At 49.2% G+C, this 17,561-nt stretch overlaps 1 protein-coding gene across 7 annotated transcripts in view; it reads left to right on the top strand.

The window, feature by feature from the left end:
• Nucleotides 1-17,561, top strand: part of Ppara (peroxisome proliferator activated receptor alpha) — a 60,808-nt gene that overhangs the window by 19,566 nt on the left and 23,681 nt on the right. For 6 of the 7 annotated variants that reach the window (XM_078052522.1, XM_078052524.1, XM_005335021.5 and 3 more), the window contains one exon: nt 12,043-12,283. In XM_078052522.1, coding sequence (XP_077908648.1) covers nt 12,076-12,283 — 208 coding nt within the window. In that variant the 5' untranslated portion in view covers nt 12,043-12,075. Of the gene's footprint in view, nt 1-4,681; nt 4,855-12,042; nt 12,284-17,561 lie in introns of those variants that run through there. The other variant, XM_040276694.2, reaches the window with a different exon arrangement.

Here is a 17,561-nt window from a genome sequence, read left to right as displayed (position 1 = left end):
CTCAGCCTCCTGAGTAGCTGGGATGACAGGCATGCAACACTGCACCTGACTGAATCATTTCTTAAATCAATCAAAAATTAATTAAAATTGATTGATTTTTTTAATTAAAAAATGATTGACTCCTGGCAGACACCGGAACACTGGCCTTGGCCCTGAGGGCCTCATCGAGGATCCAGACTCCAGTGGCCCTGTGTGATGACACAGTCAGCTGAGTCAGCAGATCTCCACTACCAAGAGCTCAGGGGTCTTCACCTTCATTTCCTCCTTAGCTCAAGCTTCCAGCCTTTGCTTTACAGCAAATTAGAATGATACTGTGGGTTTTCCCCATCCCTAAATTTGACTGTAGGCTCTAAACAACAGTCATTGACACAGTGAAGCATCTGCTCTGAGTGCAGATCGGGGGAAGGAAGAGCATCCTCTGGATGGAGAAGCTGGCCCATCAGGTCTGGACGGCCGGACATGGGGTGTGCAAGCTAAGAGGCCATCAGCAGGGAATCATCCCGAGGCCCAGAGTGCTGAGAGCCACAGCCAAGTCGGAATGCATGGCATTTTTGCCAGAAGGGAGTGGTTGAGAGGTGACACCAGCGAGCCATTGAGATGATGATGGTTATGTTAAGCTTTGTATTCAATTGTATATTAGACCCCTGCTGTCCACCTGGGGCGCCCACTACTTTGGATTTCTCATGGGGATTCCTGGAGAGTTGGCATTGGTTGGGGAAGTTCCGGAGGAGGGATTTTCCGGTTGGTGTGTGGTATTCCTGGAAGAGCCGCGTGGGTGGCGTTCGGGGAGTTTGGAAATAAAGTTTGTTCCTGCTTGAGTGGCTCATGATTTGTGCCCAGCCAGACTGCGGCATTTGGTGGCCCATACAGGGAACGTCTGAGGTAAGTGATAAGGTAAACTGCTCGCTCCTGAGGGCAGGGCGAGAGGATGGGGAGCCATTTAAAGATTCTTCTTTTGTTTTGCTTCACTTTTGTTTTAAGTTGCCAGTCCCTGGAGATGAGTGAGAGGGAAGAAAAACTGCTCACATCTGAGGAAAAACTATTTGCGTCTGAGGAACAGATAGGGAGCAAGGATGGATGGACATTTCAGGAGGATAGAAAGGCTGATATAATGATTTTGTGTTGTTCCATTTTTGTTTCATTTTGTCTTGGTTTTGTTTTGCATTATCTTAGTGAGGGGTATCTTTGTCACAGAAATATGGAATTAAAAATTAATAAGAAACAAACTGAAAGGGTGTTAAGTAAAGTGCTAGAGGAAGGAGGCATCTGAGTAAAATCAAGAACAGGGCGTACATTAAGACGATACAAAGGTGTAGCCCATGGTGCATTAAAGAGGGGCTGTTAAATATATCACAATGGAACCATCATGGTGAAGATTCAAAAAAGATACAAAAGGAAAGCCCAGGAACTCTGCCAGTTGGCACATTGCCATTGTGGACGTTGGTATAGTCTTGTTTGCTTAGTCTAGGAGAAGACATTTTAAATCAAGTAAAAGAGGAAGTCTCTCAAGTTAGTCAGACAGGGGAAAAAAGTTTAGAGAAGGAGGGGCTATCCGGAGAGAAGTTACAACGGGAGGTTGCTACTAACAACACCTTTCTGTCACCAGAGGGCGTAAGTGTCCAACCAACAGCTCCACCTATGGAGACAACATATGCTGAGTGGCCCTCAACTCCCGTAGTTGATAGATGGGCTCCTGAGACAGGACCTCAAAGATTAGCATGCCCTGTATTTGAGGCGGCAGGAGGGCAGCGAAATCACCATGTTTTAGATTTCAAAACAGTGAAGCAGCTAAAAGAGGCTGTAACAACCTATGGTCCTCAAGCACCCTTCACTGTAAGCTTGGTCGAATCCATTACCAACTTGAACATGACGCCAGCAGATTGGGCTAATATATGTAAAGCTGTGCTAAATGGAGGACAATACCTGTTATGGAAGGTTGCCAATGAGGAATTTTGCACAGAGACGGCTAGGCGAAATGCAGCAGTCGGATATCCTCAGAGAAATCTAGATATGTTGTTAGGAAAAGGACCTTATGAGGGTCAACTGCAATAAATTGCATATGATCCTGCCATATACTCACAGATTGCTGCAGATGCAGTTAGGGCATGGAAGACTTTACAAGGACGTGGAGATTTACAAGGTCAATTATCCAAGGTAATACAAGGAGCTAATGAACCTTACACTGAATTTGTAGATAGGCTTATTCAAACAGCTACCAGAGTTTTGGGGGATGCAGAGCAAGCAATGCCATTAATTAAACAGCTAGCCTTTGAACAAGCAAACAGATGGTGCAAGGAGGCCATTAGACCATGGAAACATGAAGATTTAAACACAAATTATGTAGAGACATTAATGAACAAGGGCAAGTCTTGGCAGCTGCAGTACAACAGGCCAAAAACATGCTACAATTGTGAACAAACAGGACATTTTAAAAGGAGTTGCCCATAGGAGGAGGGTTTAACAAAACTAGGTATCAAAGGGGTAGAATACCGGGTATTTGCCCATGATGCTATAGAGGGAGACATTGGGCTAATGAATGCCGTTCTCAAACCACCATAGAGGGTACTCTGTTATCAAAAAATGGACAAGGACCAGGTGTTTACCCATGATATCGTGGAGAAAAGCATCAGGCTCCATTGCCAAAAAACGGACAGGGGGGCCCACGACCACAAATATATGGGGCAATGGAGAAACCCAGCAACCCCATCAGGGTAGTGCCCAGGACACATTATCCATCAGATCTCTCTTCAGACAAACCAGAGGGAGCGCAGGGTTGGACATCTGCGCCTCTGCCAGAGCAGTACTAACTCCAAAGATGGGAGTTCAAATCATTCCCACAGGAGTAAAAGGGCCTCTTCCCCAAGGAACAGTAGGCTTATTATTAGGACGCAGTTCTTCTACTCTAAAAGGACTTATGATAAGTCCTGGGGTAATTGATCCTGATTATGAAGGTAAAATAAAAATTATAGCCAGTTCTCCAAAGGGTATATCAGTAATTTCACCAGGAGATAGAATAACACAGTTATTAATAATACCCAGCCTACATGATAAATTTTCAAGTCGTACTGTAGAAAGAGGTTCCAGGGGATTAGGCTCCACAGGTATAGATTGGGCTATGTTTTCTTTAAATTTAGACTCTTGCCCAATGCTAAAACTAAATATTCAAGAACATGAATTTAATGGGCTACTGGATTCAGGTGCTGACCTTAGCATCATCTCTTGTCAAGAATGGCCAAAACATTGGCCATTACAACAAGCCACTCAAACGCTTCGAGGCCTAGGAGTGGCAACTAATCCCGATAGAAGTGCATTGGTATTAGATTGGAAGGATCCTAAAGGATGTGAAGGAACTATACAGCCACATGTATTGGATCATCTTCTTATAAATTTATGGGGATGAGATGTCCTAGATCAATTAGGTTTGACATTAACAAATAACATCAATTCAAATATGCCCACTATTATAGCTAGACAAGGTTTTAGGAAAGGAAAAAGATTAGGAGAACAAGAACAAGGTACAGCAGCACCAATTCAAATAGATCAAAAAACAGAGAGACATGGATTGGGTTTTCAGGAGGGGTCACTGAGACAATAAAAATTACTTGGAAATCAGAAAGACCAGTGTGGGTTCCTCAGTGGCCCCTGACTAAAGAAAAGATACAAGCAGCCCATGACCTGGTCAAACAACAATTAGCGGAGGGACATATACAACCTTCTGTATCTCCCTATAATACTCCCATTTTTGTCATCAAAAAGAAATCTGGTAAATAGAGATTATTGCAAGATTTAAGAGCCATTAGTAATGAGATGGTTATTATGGGACCTGCCCAATCAGGGATTCCTCAATTGTCTGCTTTGCCAAAAACCTGGTATGTTTTAGCTATAGATATTAAAGATTGTTTTTTTTTCAATTCCAATTCATCCTGAGGATAGTCCACGTTTTGCATTTACTATCCCTGCACTGAATCATGAAGGTCCCGATCAGAGATATGAATGGAAAGTACTCCCCCAAGGGATGGCTAACAGCCCAAGTATGTGTCAAATTTATGTTAACAAAGCAATCCAGCCACTGAGAAATCAAAATCCTGAACTACAAATATTTCACTATATGGATGATGTATTATTAGCACATAAAGATAAAAACATATTGCTGGAATGTTATGCCACACTTACAAACTTATTAAAAAATTATAATCTAGAGAGAGCAATAGATAAAGTACAATTAAATTTTCCAATTAATTATTTAGGAGTTCTATTATCCTCAACCATGGTCTGTCCACCAAAAATTCAAATACGAGTAGATCAACTCAAATCACTTAATGACTTTCAAAAGTTATTAGGAGACATAAATTGGATAAGGCCTTATCAAGGTATTCCAACAGGAGAGTTGGGACCTTTATTTGATATCCTAAAAGGTCGATCAGATCCAAATTCACCCCGAATGTTAACGCCTGAAGCAAGAAAGGCATTAAAAACCAGAGGTGGAGGCCCGGGTTCACCATGCCCTGCAGTTCGCAGCCCCTGGGCATGTTATTGTGACCTCTCTGTACTTTGGTTTCCTTATCTGTAAAGTAAACAGGGAAACTGTGCCTCCCGTGTGGCCGCACGGGGATGAGTTAGTGGACATCGGTGTCGGTCACCACCACCACCATGTCATCAGTGTGTGTCTTCAGCGTGTGTATGGCATGGTGTCTGAAAGGTAGCTGGAGTTGGGCTGCGGCACCTGAAACACTGTAAAGACGCAGGCACAGGAGACGCAGGCAGCTTCGAACCCCACTCAATACAGAGTCCAGAAGAGGCACCATGAGTCACCTGGCCCTGTAAACCACCTTCACCAGCATTCCCCCAAGGGAGGTAAGTGCCAGGCTCCAGGAGGGTCCCAGAGCTGGGCGAAACGCAGCTGCAGCACCGCGCACAGGGCCTCAGGCTACCCGGTGAGGAGCCAGTCTCTGTCCTGAACATTTGGAGGCCGTGGCTGGTTGGTTTGGGCTCCCCGTGTTGCTCCTGAGAACCCGAATGCTTTCTGGTGCTCAGTCCTTTCCACATGGTGTTTTCCCCTCTGAAACCTTGAAGACCCCACTTTGGCCCCTATGCATCCTAAAATTCCCCAGTGACTGGACTTGCTTGTGTCTGTGTCAGACTCCGGCACCTGGAGATCCCCGGGCTCTCTCGTTCCCTGGTCACACTCTCATGCTCTGCCTTCTCTGTTCCGCTCTCTGGAGCTCCTGCCCTGTGGCTGCTTCCTCTCACTTCTCGCATTTTCCATCTGTCTCTTTATTTCACTTTCAGGGAGGTTGTGGACGCGATCCTCTCCCCCTGTCAGGTTTGTGATGGTGGTTTTTGCCCAGGAGAGACCTTCCTTCTCAATCCCTTCGCAGCGTGCGCTCTTCTGTCCCGAGGCGGCGTCTCTGCCCTGCTCCTGTCAGGAGCTCGCTCGCTGGTGCCTGCCACTTCCTGTGACTTTATGAACAGCGAGCAGTGGTCTGCCGGGGGTCCCCTTGCTGTGGAACTTTGTGGTTCTGATCTTCCAGTGCTGCACGTGCAGAACTCATCTGTCCTGGCCAAAGACGATCCCACCAGCTTGATCTAAGAACTGAGGGAGGAAGGTTTAAGGTGGACCCTCCTTGGTCAGCTTTTGGAAACCATGAATCCAGAGCTCCCTTTAGAGTGTAGGACTACACCAAAGTTGTGGTCTTTCCGTGTGGCTGGCTCCTCTTGGTTCCGAGGAAAGCTGAGCTCCCAGGGAGCTGCCTGGGAAGCCGCGGGGAGGATTGGCAGTGGTCTTGGGCTCGCAGGCTGATGCCATCAGTGAACTTGAGTTGGAAGCTGTGTAAGGCACAGCAGTAAGGCCTGGCTCTGCCTGTGCGGTGGCAGTCTGGGCAGGGGTAGAGCAGGGTTAAAGGACGGAGGTGTGGGGGTGGGCCTGTGAGGAGGGAGGAAGGGGCAGGCCTTGCACCCCGATCCACAGGGATGGGCGCTGAGCTTCCAGGTCCTAGCCTGCCTTCCCTGAGGTGGGCTTGCCTCCTCAGTAGCTGCTGCTGAGAACCTTGGGGATGAAGGCCATCGGGCCATTTACTCCTCAGGGGAGCAGCCAACAGGCTGGGCATGCGTTCCTTGGGTGCCTTAGACAATAGTTTCAAGCTGAGCCCATTCATCCCCACCCACAGCGGACGGTGCTCTGCTCTTTGTATTCTGGAGGTCACCTCAGTTACCCAGGCCAGAGCCCGCCATCCAAGCCCCATCCCCAGTCCCTGGTGCAGCCAGCTCCTCGCTGCCAGCTGCTTCCTCAAGACATCGTAGGCCACATGTGCAGCTCAGCTGTTCGCTCCTCCAGGGGTGCCTTTGCCCTGCTCCTGTTGGGTTTTCCTGCTGAACCTCCTCCTTGTTGGCTCTGCCTTGGCCATCCCTTCCTCTGGACACCCACCACCCTCCAGGGCTCCCCATGTGCCACACAGCATTTGCAAATATTGGCTGACTTGTGTCTCTTTCTTATTAGTTGGGCATGTTTCTTGCCTCTCTGAACCTCTGTCTCTTTCTCCTGATAATGGGGCCAAAATACCCACCCACCCAGCTCCTGTATCAGGAAAATTAAAGAAAAATAATGCAACTTTATAGAGGGCATGCTCAGAACACTCTGCTTTTCTCCACGTCCGTGCTTCCTGCTCTGTTGCCACACGCCTCCTGCCCCAGGCCCTGGGGCCACAGCCCTCTCAGGGCTGAGACTGCCTGTCTTTGGCCTCCAGTGACAAGCACAGCCAAAGGCTGTGGTGCACACACATGGTCCTCGGAGTTCATGAAGTATGGTCTCCCCTCCCAAAGGGGACCATCAGTTTAATTTTGAAAAGGAAGGGCTCAGTCTCATGAAGGTCCCCTGCTGGGTACCTGAGATGTTTCTGTCAGACGCCAGGGGGCCTTCCTTGATCTGCAGTGTCATCGTGAACTGGCTCAGCACATTCAGGAGTGTCCCGGGAGGCCACCAATCCTTGGCTGCCAACTGCCGCAGCCTCCCCTCTGCCACTGCACTTGAGTCTGTGCAGAGTGGAGCCTCAGAGTGGCAGTGCAGATGTCCCTGCAGTCACTTCCCATCCTGGGACAGACGCACGGCTCACCCAACCTCCATCGCACAGGCCCAGACGTGCCACTTTTCTCTGGCTGTTTTGACCTCATCATCCACAGGGCGAGATGACATCGACAAACAAGAGCCCACGGCTTTCAGCAAGCTGGAGGGCAGTGCTGGGACTGAAATGGCAGTGACAACGCCATCACAGGGTGGGTGTCTTGGAAGTGGATGGGAAGGTGCCTTTGGCCCCTGAAGTTCTTGAGGCCTGAGCCCCGGAGCTGCTCTCACGCCCCACGGACTTTTTCCACATGCTCACAGGATTTCTAGTTCAGTGACTTCAGCATCGTCGGGAAAGATCTAGATGCCTGTAGCCCAAGCTAGGCGATGCGCAAGCTGTGTGTAACCCGTTAGATTGGTGTACTGACACGCCTGTCCTTGGCTCCCTGTTGGAAGGTGTTGCGGCATTCTCTGCACCGATGGTTGGCTTGTTAATTATTGTGCAGATGCTAATGATTAATCTATTTCCAGAACCCTGGGTACTAGGCGAAGTTTCAGAGGGCACTGCAGCTTTTGTTTGTTTGTCTTTTCTGAAATGTTATTTGGGCACGTGGCCCACAAATTGAGCCAAAGAACTTCTAAATACGAAATGCAAATCTAAAATGCCTACAGACTCTGGCGAGGCAGTGAATTGGGTGGAAAAGAGAAAGACCTGTGTCTGGTGGCCGTCCATCGCTGCTCCTTTGACGAGACTTCCACCTTCTGTCATTAAACTGCTCTCCAAAGGCGCAGGAGTCTCCCTCTAGCCAAGGGGTCCCAGAGAGGCTCCTGTAGGGTGGTGGAATGACACAGAGCAGAGGGACTCCTGCAGTGCCCCGAGGGAGGGCGAGTGGCAGGAGGACCAGGGGAAGGACCTACCAACGCAGCTGTTCACCCGGATGTGTCATGGCAAGTGAGTTCTGGGTGGAGAGCTCCAGACTCTCCCAGCTGTTCTTTCCCTGAGGGATCGGATCCTACAGCATGTAGAACTGTTTTCACAGTCGGGCAGCATCAAGCCCCCTGCTACTTAATATATAATTTTTAAAATATTTTTTTAGTTGTAGATGGACACAATATCCTCACTTATTTTTATGTGGTGCTGAGGATCGAACCCGGTGCCATCCTGTGCAAGGCAAGCGCCCTACCGCTGAGCCACAACCCCAGCCCCTTAATATGTAATTTTTGAAAATATGTACAAAGTGCTTCTAGGCCTAGGAAAACTCCATTTTATAAGGTGAAGATGGATTGAACACGGTGGGTGCCGTGAGGGAGCCAAGGGGAAGTGACTTCTCCTTAGTCTTTTTTTAAGTGGACACAATAACTTTTATCTATGTGGGGCTGAGTATCAAACCCAGTGCCTCACATGTGCGAGGCAGGTGCTGTACCACTGAGCCATAGCCTCAGCTCCCCTTAGTCTTTTCTTTATTTATTTGTTTGGTTGGTTGGTTGTAGTTGGACACAATACCTTTATTTTGTTCATTTATTTATTTTTATGTGGTGCTGAGGATCAAACTCAGGGCCTCACACATGCAAGGCAAGTGCTCCATCTCTGAGCCACAGCCCCAGCCCCACTTAGTCTTTTTTTATTCCACCCAAGTGATGAAATTTCTCTCTTTTTGAGATGGGGTCTCATTAAGTTGCCCAGGCTGGACTTGAACTCATGATCCTTCTGTCTCAGCCTCCTACATAGCTGGGACTACAGGTCATAGCTTCTAAGGGAGTCAGATGAATAATTCGCTCCTCTCCTTTGCTGTGCACTTTATTGAGCATGTACTATGTGCTAGTTTCCATGCAAAGCCCAGGTCCCTGGTAAGCCAGCCTGTCAGACCCTCAGCACAGAGGGCTAACCCAGAGCACTCTGCTCTCCCCCTTGCTCTTCAAGGGTCTGACCTCTGGCATAGGACCTGCTCTTCAGGGTTATACTTATTTTTTTCCCCTCTGTGGGCTTTTTTCAGCCCCTGTGACGATTTCAGGGCTGATCCATTCTGCAAATCATGGATCACTTTTCCAACAGGGAATCCCTTTGACTTTGTTCTAAATGTCCCTATATTTTTGCTGTCTGGGGGTCTCAGGCTGTGGCAGCCATACAGACCCCAGGTGAGCGCCCATAGACCCTCACGGGGCTGCTAATGGAGCAGCTGTTCACAAGTGCTTGTTCTGTGCTAGGTGGTGTGATTAGCTGCCAGTTGCCTGCCTCACAGTTGGGGCCCAACTGGAAGTACATGTGGAAAGAGGAGATGGATGCTTTTCTTGCTTTCACCAGGCCCATGGGCTTTTCACAGTCCCCTGGAAGGGACAGGCACAAGAAGGGACACCTCCACATACACCTAGGGCTGCACCAGCATAGGCCCCAGGCCTGGGGTCCTCAGAGGAGAAGGGGCTGAGCCGTGGCTTCACCCAAGTGCTCGTCACACCGTCAACAGCTCATTTTAGCCCATTCTTCATGCATCTGAGCCCTGGCCGTGTGCACAGCTCCTGGGGTTAAAGGCTGTCAGGGACCTTAGACCCCCGGCCTGCACCTGCACCTGCATCTGTTGCTCTTGTGCTTCAGGCGTCCTGTGGTGTGCTCATCCTCTGCTCCATGGTTCCCAAAGGAATGTTCCATGGCTGAATCTTACCACTCTGTTCCCCAGAGCACTTCTGGAGGCATGGGGCACCGTCACGGGCTGGCCTGGTTTGCTGTTCTCAAGGGACCAGGCCATGGCAGCATTCTGTGGACACTGATGGAAGTGCAGGGGACTGTCCCCTGGAATAAGCCAGGGCGCGCTGGAGCCACAAGGCATGCAGGTTGGGGTGTGCCTTGGGACCTCTGCTATCTGAGGGACTCGTTCAGAGAAAAGCACTCTCATCTGCTCTGGTTGGAGGAAGAGGGCCACTGTGTTCAAGGACCTGTGCGACTGCCCGGCCCTCCTGCCACAGCTCAGGCCAAGTCCTCCGCCCCCGTGTCTGTCCAGCTCATTGGCAGCGGCACCAGCGTTTCCCTGAGTAGACCCGCTGTTTTCAAAGCGCTGAGAGGTCAGATCATAAGATTCAGAACCTCCCGACTCCCCAGAGGCAGACAGAGGAAGCAGCCTGTGTTGCTGGAATGTCCCTGCCAGGCCGAGGAATGTTCTGGGGGAGGGACAGCAACTCAGTGAGCATCTGCAGCTGCCCAGGAGAGCCTCTGGTAGGGTGGAAACAGGGGCGCTCCGAACCACGCAAACAGACTCTGCCAGCTGAAGTTCATGAAGGATGAACTTTATGGCCCATGTTTTGAGTCAGTGACTGTGGCTTTTGAACTTGTTTTGTTCATGGTGAAAATAGGCCAAGTAGTGCTTGTTACCCATAATCTTGCCTACTGCCCGAAGGAGTCTTCCATCAGATCCAAGCACAACCAAATATCCCGGAAGAGTCGAGGTGCAGCTCGGTGCGAGGGAGTGCGTCACATGCTGGGCCCTGGGCCTGACCCGCACCACCTCCCAAAGGATGATAGAAAACAGGTGCAGATCCTCAGCATGGTTTCTGTGGTCAATAAGGAAGCTTTCTAAATCCTGCAAAAACGCTAATGATTCCCTGTTATTTTCCCCTTGTGTTACCATCACCTGGGATGATTTGTCAGAATTCCAAGCATGAGAGGTGAATTTCACAAAAATATGTGACTTGTCCCGAGGGAGCCACAGCTTCCCAGCATCTTTGCACTTAAAGTCGTTGTTTGTGTGAGCAAACCTGCAGTGCGGAAGTGCAGCTCCCGGGTGCACTCCTGGACCCGCGCTAGCTCTGCAAAGTGCTCATCACTCGGTCAGAAGACCTGGGCGCACTGTGGTCACAGATGACAATTGCCTTGTGTTGAGCCACGGCCCGTGGCAGTTCGCACCTCCTGGTACCCTTTCTGTGAGGCGAGCCGTGGGCTTCCTGTGACCATTTGCAGATGGAAAACTGTTCCAGAAGCTAAATGTCTCCCAGTCAGCCAAGGTGGATGGTGGGTGAGCCGGCTGGGCTCAGGGAGGTAGACAGAAAGCAAAGGAGGCAGTGGTGGGGTGACAGTGATGGCCAGTGACCCCCCACGAGGGCAGAGGGTGGGGCCCCAGTGCAGAATCAGCAGGGACAGCTTCCACGGCTGGAGTGGCTGCCCAAGACTGGACCTGGGTCTGGAGGCGCCAGGAAGTGGGCTAAGAAGCCGGGGTGAGAGCCGGTGCAGACTGGCACAGGAGAACCGCTGTTCTGTCATGCGTGCACACGTGCAGTTTTCTGGCACTGGGACTGCCCACTTAGATTTTGACGTCTCCCCAAGGTATGCATTCCCCTGCCATCATTTTTCAGGACTTCCTGCATGAGTGACCTTCGTGGGGACGTGGAGAACATTCAGGAACAAATGTGATGTGCCACTCAGGGACTGAGTGCTCAGCCCTCCCCATCCCTCTCTGCCTGAGCCCGCAGCCTCCTCGTTCTCCCTGGAATGTGCCAGCACACCCTAGCACTTGGTGTTCTTATTGCTGGAACATTCTCTCCCAAGAGGCCTGCACAGCTGGCTCCTTCGCCCCAGTCCCCACTGTGCCCTGGTCAGCCTGGCTTTCCTGACTCCCCTGTGTTCCACCCCTCGTCCACTCTCCTCCTGTTGCCACATGCCCACTGGGAAGCCCATCTCACATTGATTTGCCTCCCATCTGTGTCCCCCAGAAGGGATGCTCCAGGAGCGGGGACTTTGTCTCTGTCCACCTGTGTCCCCAGCCCCTGGCACGCTGTGGTGTGTGGGTGGGAAGCGGTGACTGGCTCTGGCTGCACAGGTGGGCCCCTCGTACCTTGGTTGTTTGAAGATCCTTTCTTCATGTGCTTCTCAAAGATGCCAACAGAGTTACTGTTCAGATTCTGACTTCAGGTTCGTCCTCAGCGATGAACAATGTTTTCACCCGAAAACACAACCCAGATCTCTTCTGTTAGTTTCACTGATGACTTCCTTCCTCCCACAGGTCAGAGCTGAGGGGTGACCCTCTCCAGTCAACATGGTGGACACGGAGAGCCCCATCTGCCCCCTCTCTCCGCTCGAGGCTGATGGCCTGGAAAGCCCGTTATCTGAAGAATTCCTACAAGAGATGGGAAACATCCAAGACATATCTCAGTCCATCGGTGAGGACAGTTCTGGAAGCTTCAGTTTCACAGAATACCAGTATTTAGGAAGTGGTCCTGGGTCAGATGGATCCGCCATCACGGGTAAGTGTGCTGCGTCCTGGAAAGCTTGATCTAGAAATCATTTCTGTAGAGAAAAGCTGTTCTCTTTCACGGGAAGTCACGCCTTTTTGAAAAGAAACCTTGGTGTGATAACGCATCACAGCCATGGGGACCAGGAAGATTTTGGGTATGTCTTGCTTGTCATATATGCCTTCTTGTAAATGCTGGGCACAGATCTAGCAAGGCTGGGAATTCAGTGAAGACAGTTGGCGGCACCTGAAAGTGCCATGTATATTTCTTTAAAGCAGAGATTCCTACTGTAATCAAGGTAACTCCTTTTTTTAAATATGGAAATCAATATTAACCATATCTCTACTTTCTATGTCACATTGAGAAGCACAACAGGGGTCAGGCGACACAGGTCTACGGGGGTAAGACGGGAGTCTGCTCAGGTAACCTGCAGCCTCACTGGGAAGGGAGAAACCATGGGGCCATTAGTCTTGACAGGCAGCGTCTGCGCCACCCCAGGCCAGGGAGGCCACCGGCCTCCTCAGTTGGAGGAAAGCCCCATCAGGGGTCGAACTGACCGCACCCAGCCGCTAGGGATGAAGGGGAGTGGCTTTGGACTAGTCGGAGCAGCTCACGGGGTAAACAGGGTGTGGGCTTCCACCCGAGTGTGAGATGTCGGGCTCCCGAGGGATCACAGAGAGGTCCTCCCCGGCAGCCTTTGGTCTCTGCTCTTTCACCTTCGGGGACCCCTGGTGCTGGCTCCGAGTGTTTCCCCATCTTCTCTCATTTCTCCGGCTCCTGGAGGGTCTTCAGTGGGGCGAGACAGAGAGTACTGGACTTGGCTGGAAGAAACATCCTTTGTGGAGGGGAGCAGGGAACTGCAGAGTCCTGAAGCCCCACTAGCCCCTGGAACGCTCAGTCCCGGTGAGCGGCCGTTCACCAGGAGTGCACTGAAGCGGCATTTGTGATAGCGGGGACCAAGTGGCTGAATGCACAGGAAAGGACACAGATGCCCTGGCCCCTGCCCCCCTGGGAGAGAAGCCCATCCTGCAGTGCTCCTTTGTTCAGAAGCACTCTGGAGGTTGTTCTGAGATAAGAGTGGTGTGAGTGGGGAGGTGTCCACTTATACAACCTCTGGAAGGTTCTTTCCCAGAGGGGCCAGGAGGAGCATTTGGGGCCCCGCCCTCCCCAGGCAGATCCAGCCCAAAGGTGGGCCTCTCCCTCCAGCAGGAGGAACCAGAATTCGTTCCTTCCATTTATTTGAATTCAAAGTTCCTTTTCTAAAACCAGTGCCTCTTGTCTGCCATTAAGAGCTGCCACCTAAAGTCCATTCCCAACTCATCTGAAAGCAGTGATACCAGCGGCGTGACATTCCTCGTGAGCCAGGAGCCTGGTGGTTGGCACTGAAAGTCAGGTCTGACCCAGTCCCTTGGCTGATGGTGCTTCCCATGTAAGGAAGTTGAGGGCAAGGGCTGCCGAGGAGAGAATTCCAGATCTGTTTTTAACCAATTCCAAGGAACGGGATGACACATTTAAAAATCTATATGTATAAGAGGGCTGGGGTTGTGGCTCAGTGGTAGAGTGCGCGCCTCGCATGTGCGAGACCCTGGGTTTGATCCCCAACACCACATAAAAACACATAAGGGAAATAAAGGTATTGTGTCCAGCTACAACTAGAAAATAAATATTTTTTAAAAAAAATTAAGAAAAGGAACTTAGAAATAATGATCACTGGAGTGCTGGACACAGGCCCCTGGTTTCTGGACTGGCCTTTAGGGCAGTGGCTGTGTGAGACCCACTCTATCTCCCTCCCCAACAGTTCTAAAGATGATTTCTTATTCATGAATTAGATTTTAATCTTTGTATCTGACCTGATCCTTTGGACAGTATTTCTGCAGTTATGTAAGCTGCTCATGTAGAAGGACTGACTGTGTGTAAAATGTATTCACTTCATACTTTACTTAAAAGACCAGGTGGGGAGCTGGCTCACTCAGCCGGTATCTTTTTCCTCCTCTTCTCCCCAGCTTTACTGACATATAATTGACCATGACAAACTGCATACATTTAAAGTTTAAAATTTGTTATGTGCATGCACACACACACACACACACACACACACACACACGCACACACACACACACACCTCTGTGAAATCATCATCGCAATCAAAGTAGTGATGTTGTCCGTCACGCCAAAGTTTACCGGCCCTCCTTCGTAGCTCCTCTTCCCCCACTCCCCGCCTCCCTCCTGTGCGGAGCAACCAGGGATCCCTCACTAGCGGTTAGTCTGTCTTTTCTGGAATTTTATATAAATGGGATCTTACTTTGCAGTTGGACTTCTCAGGCTCAGCAGAATTCCTTTGAGATCCGTCTGCACTGTGCACGTGTCAGAACTTCGTTCTTTTTTACCTATTGCATGGATCAACCACAACTTATTAGTCCAAGCACCTACTGGTGAAGGTAGGGTCATGTCCAGTTTGCGGCCATTGCAGGTGGAGCTGCTGTGAACATATGAGGCTCTGTGTGGACGTCCGCTTTCATTTCTCTTTGGTAAATACCTAGGAACAGAATGGCCGCGACTTGTGTTTGTGTAACTTTTTAAGAAACTGCCAAGACATTTTCTGAAGTGCTCTGCCGTTCCTCCACACCTCGTGGATGGTAGGTAGTGTCAGCCTTTTAAATTTGAGCCACCCTGAGAGCTGTGAAATGGCATCTCATTGTGGTACTTTCAGTGTGCATTTCTCAGATGACAAATGATACTGACATCTTTTCCTGTGCTTCTTTGTTCTCTGTTTTATTTGGTGAAGTTCCTCTTCAAATATTTTCCCCATTTTTTAGTTGGTTGTTTCTTTTCTCACTATTGACTATTGGGAGTTTATTTGCTTTATCAGATATGGGATTTACAAATGTCCCCCAGTTTGTGATGTGTCTTTTCTTTCTGTTAGCTGCACCTTTCAAAAGGCAGTACTAAGGGGCTGGGGATGTGGCTCAAGCGGTAGTACACTCGCCTGGCATGCGTGCGGCCCGGGTTCGATCCTCAGCACCACATACCAACAAAGATGTTGTGTCCGCCGAGAACTAAAAAATAAATATTAAAAATTCTCTCTCATTCTCTCTTTAAAAAAAAAAAAAAGGCAGTACTAAGCCAGGCGCAGTGGCACATGCCTGTAATCCCAGGAGGCTGAGGCAGGAGGATTTCGAGTTCAAAGCTTCAGCAAAAGCGAGGTACTAAGCTACTCAGTGAGACCCCATCTCTAAATAAAATACAAAATAGGGCTGGGCATGTGGCTCAGTGGTCAAGTGTCCCTAAGTTTAATCCCCAGTACCTTAAAGAAAAAAAATCAGTGCTATTTCTGTTGAAGTCCAATTTATTTTCTTTCTGATTTTATTTCCAGCATTTTCTTTCATGGGTCGTGTGTTTTGTGTCACAGCTAAGAAATATGCCTGACCCACAGTCACATCTTAAGGCTGAGATCCATTGACTTAATTTTTGCATGTGGATCAAACTATCTTTCCTTCCTCCCTCCCTCCCTCCTTCCTTCCTTCCCTCCTTCCTTCCTTCCTTCCCTCCTTCCTTCCCTCCTTCCTTACTTCCTTCCCTCTTCTTTCCTTCCTTCCCTCCTTCCTTCCCTCTTTCCTTCCCTCCTTCCCTCTTTCCTTCCTTCCTCCTTCCTTCCTTCCCTCCTTTCCTTTCCTCCTTCCTTCCCTCCCTCCTTCCCTCTCTCCCCCCTTCCTTCCCTCCTTCCTTCCTTCCTTCCCTCCTTCCTTCCTTCCTTCTGTCCCTCCCTTCTTCCTTCCTTTCCTTTACTTCCTTACCTCCTTCCTTCCTTCCCTTCTTTTCTTCCTTCCCTCCTTCCTTCCTTCCCTCCCTCCTTCCTTCCTTCATTTCCTTTCCTTCCTTCCCTCTTTTCCTTTCCATCCTTCCATCCTTCCGTCCTTCCCTCCTTCCTTCCCTCTCTCCTTCCTTCTCTCCTTCCCTACTTCCTTCCTTCCTCCTCCTTCCTTCCTTTCCTTTCTTCCTTCCTTCTCTCCTTCCTTCCTTCCCTCCTCCCCTCCTTCCTTCCTTCCTTTCTTCCTTCCTTCCCTCCTTCCCTCCTTCTTTCCCTCCTTCCTTCCTTCCTCCCCTCCTTCCTTCCTTCTTTTCCTTCCTTTCCTCCTTCCCTCTTTCCTTCCTTCCTTCCTTTCCTTTCTTCCTTCACTCCTTCCTTCCTTCTCTTCTTCCTTCCTTCCCTCCCTCCCTCCTTCCTTCCTTCCTTCCCTTCTTCCTTCCTTCCCTCCCTCCTTCCTTCCTTCCTTCTCTCCTCCCCTCCTTCCTTCCTTCCTTTCCTTCCTTTCCTCCTTCCTTCCCTCTTTCCTTCCTTCCTTCCTTTCCTTTCTTCCTTCACTCCTTCCTTCCTTCTCTTCTTCCTTCCTTCCCTCCCTCCCTCCTTCCTTCCTTCCTTCCCTTCTTCCTTCCTTCCCTCCCTCCCTCCTTCCTTCCTTCCTTTCTTCCTTCCTTTCTTCCTTCCTTTCTCATTTGCAGTTGTTCGGTGCAGTTTATTAGAAAGTCTGCTGTCCCCATTAAATTTCCTTGTACTTTTGTGAAAAGCAGTTTATTATATATTGTTGATCAGATATTTCTGAGCTCTTTATGCAACTCTCTGGTTTATTTGTTTCTTTGGACACTGATCCTACAATGTCCTGATGTGACTGTAGCTTTATAAGAAACCCTGAAGTCGCCTGAAATAAGTTTATTCTTCTTATCCAAATACTTTTTGTTTATCCCATATTCTTTTCATTTCCATGTACCTTTATAATTTATTTTTTAGTCATAGATGGACAGTGGGGTTAAGGGTCAACCCATGCCTCTCACGTGCTAGGTGAGCGCCTTGACGCTGAGCTAGAGCCCAGCCCTCCATGCATGTTTTGGAATCAGTTGTCATTTCTGACCCAAAAAGCCTATTAAGGTCCTGAATCTGTAGTCTATGGGGGAGAACGGACATCTTCCCGAGGCTGGGCCTTCAGATCCACACACATGGTTACTCCTCACTTACGTAGGTCTTCTTCAATTTCTCTCAGCACATTTTTTAGTTTCTAGTATACACTTTTCACTTGTTTGGTCAGATTCATCTCTATTTCATATTGTTGGTGCCATTGTAAAGAGCATTTATTTTTACATTTTATTTTTTAAAAAATACTGGTTGTAGATGGACACAATATCTTTATTTTTATTTACTTATTTTTGATGTGCTGAGGATCAAACCCAGGGCCTCACATGTACGAGGCAAGCACTCTACCACTGAGCTACATTTTAGTTTGTAATAGTTTGTTTC

Source organism: Ictidomys tridecemlineatus, chromosome 6 (genome assembly GCF_052094955.1).
Source record: "Ictidomys tridecemlineatus isolate mIctTri1 chromosome 6, mIctTri1.hap1, whole genome shotgun sequence".
NCBI lineage: Eukaryota > Metazoa > Chordata > Mammalia > Rodentia > Sciuridae > Ictidomys > Ictidomys tridecemlineatus.
This window is presented reverse-complemented; position numbering and strand designations above follow the sequence as displayed.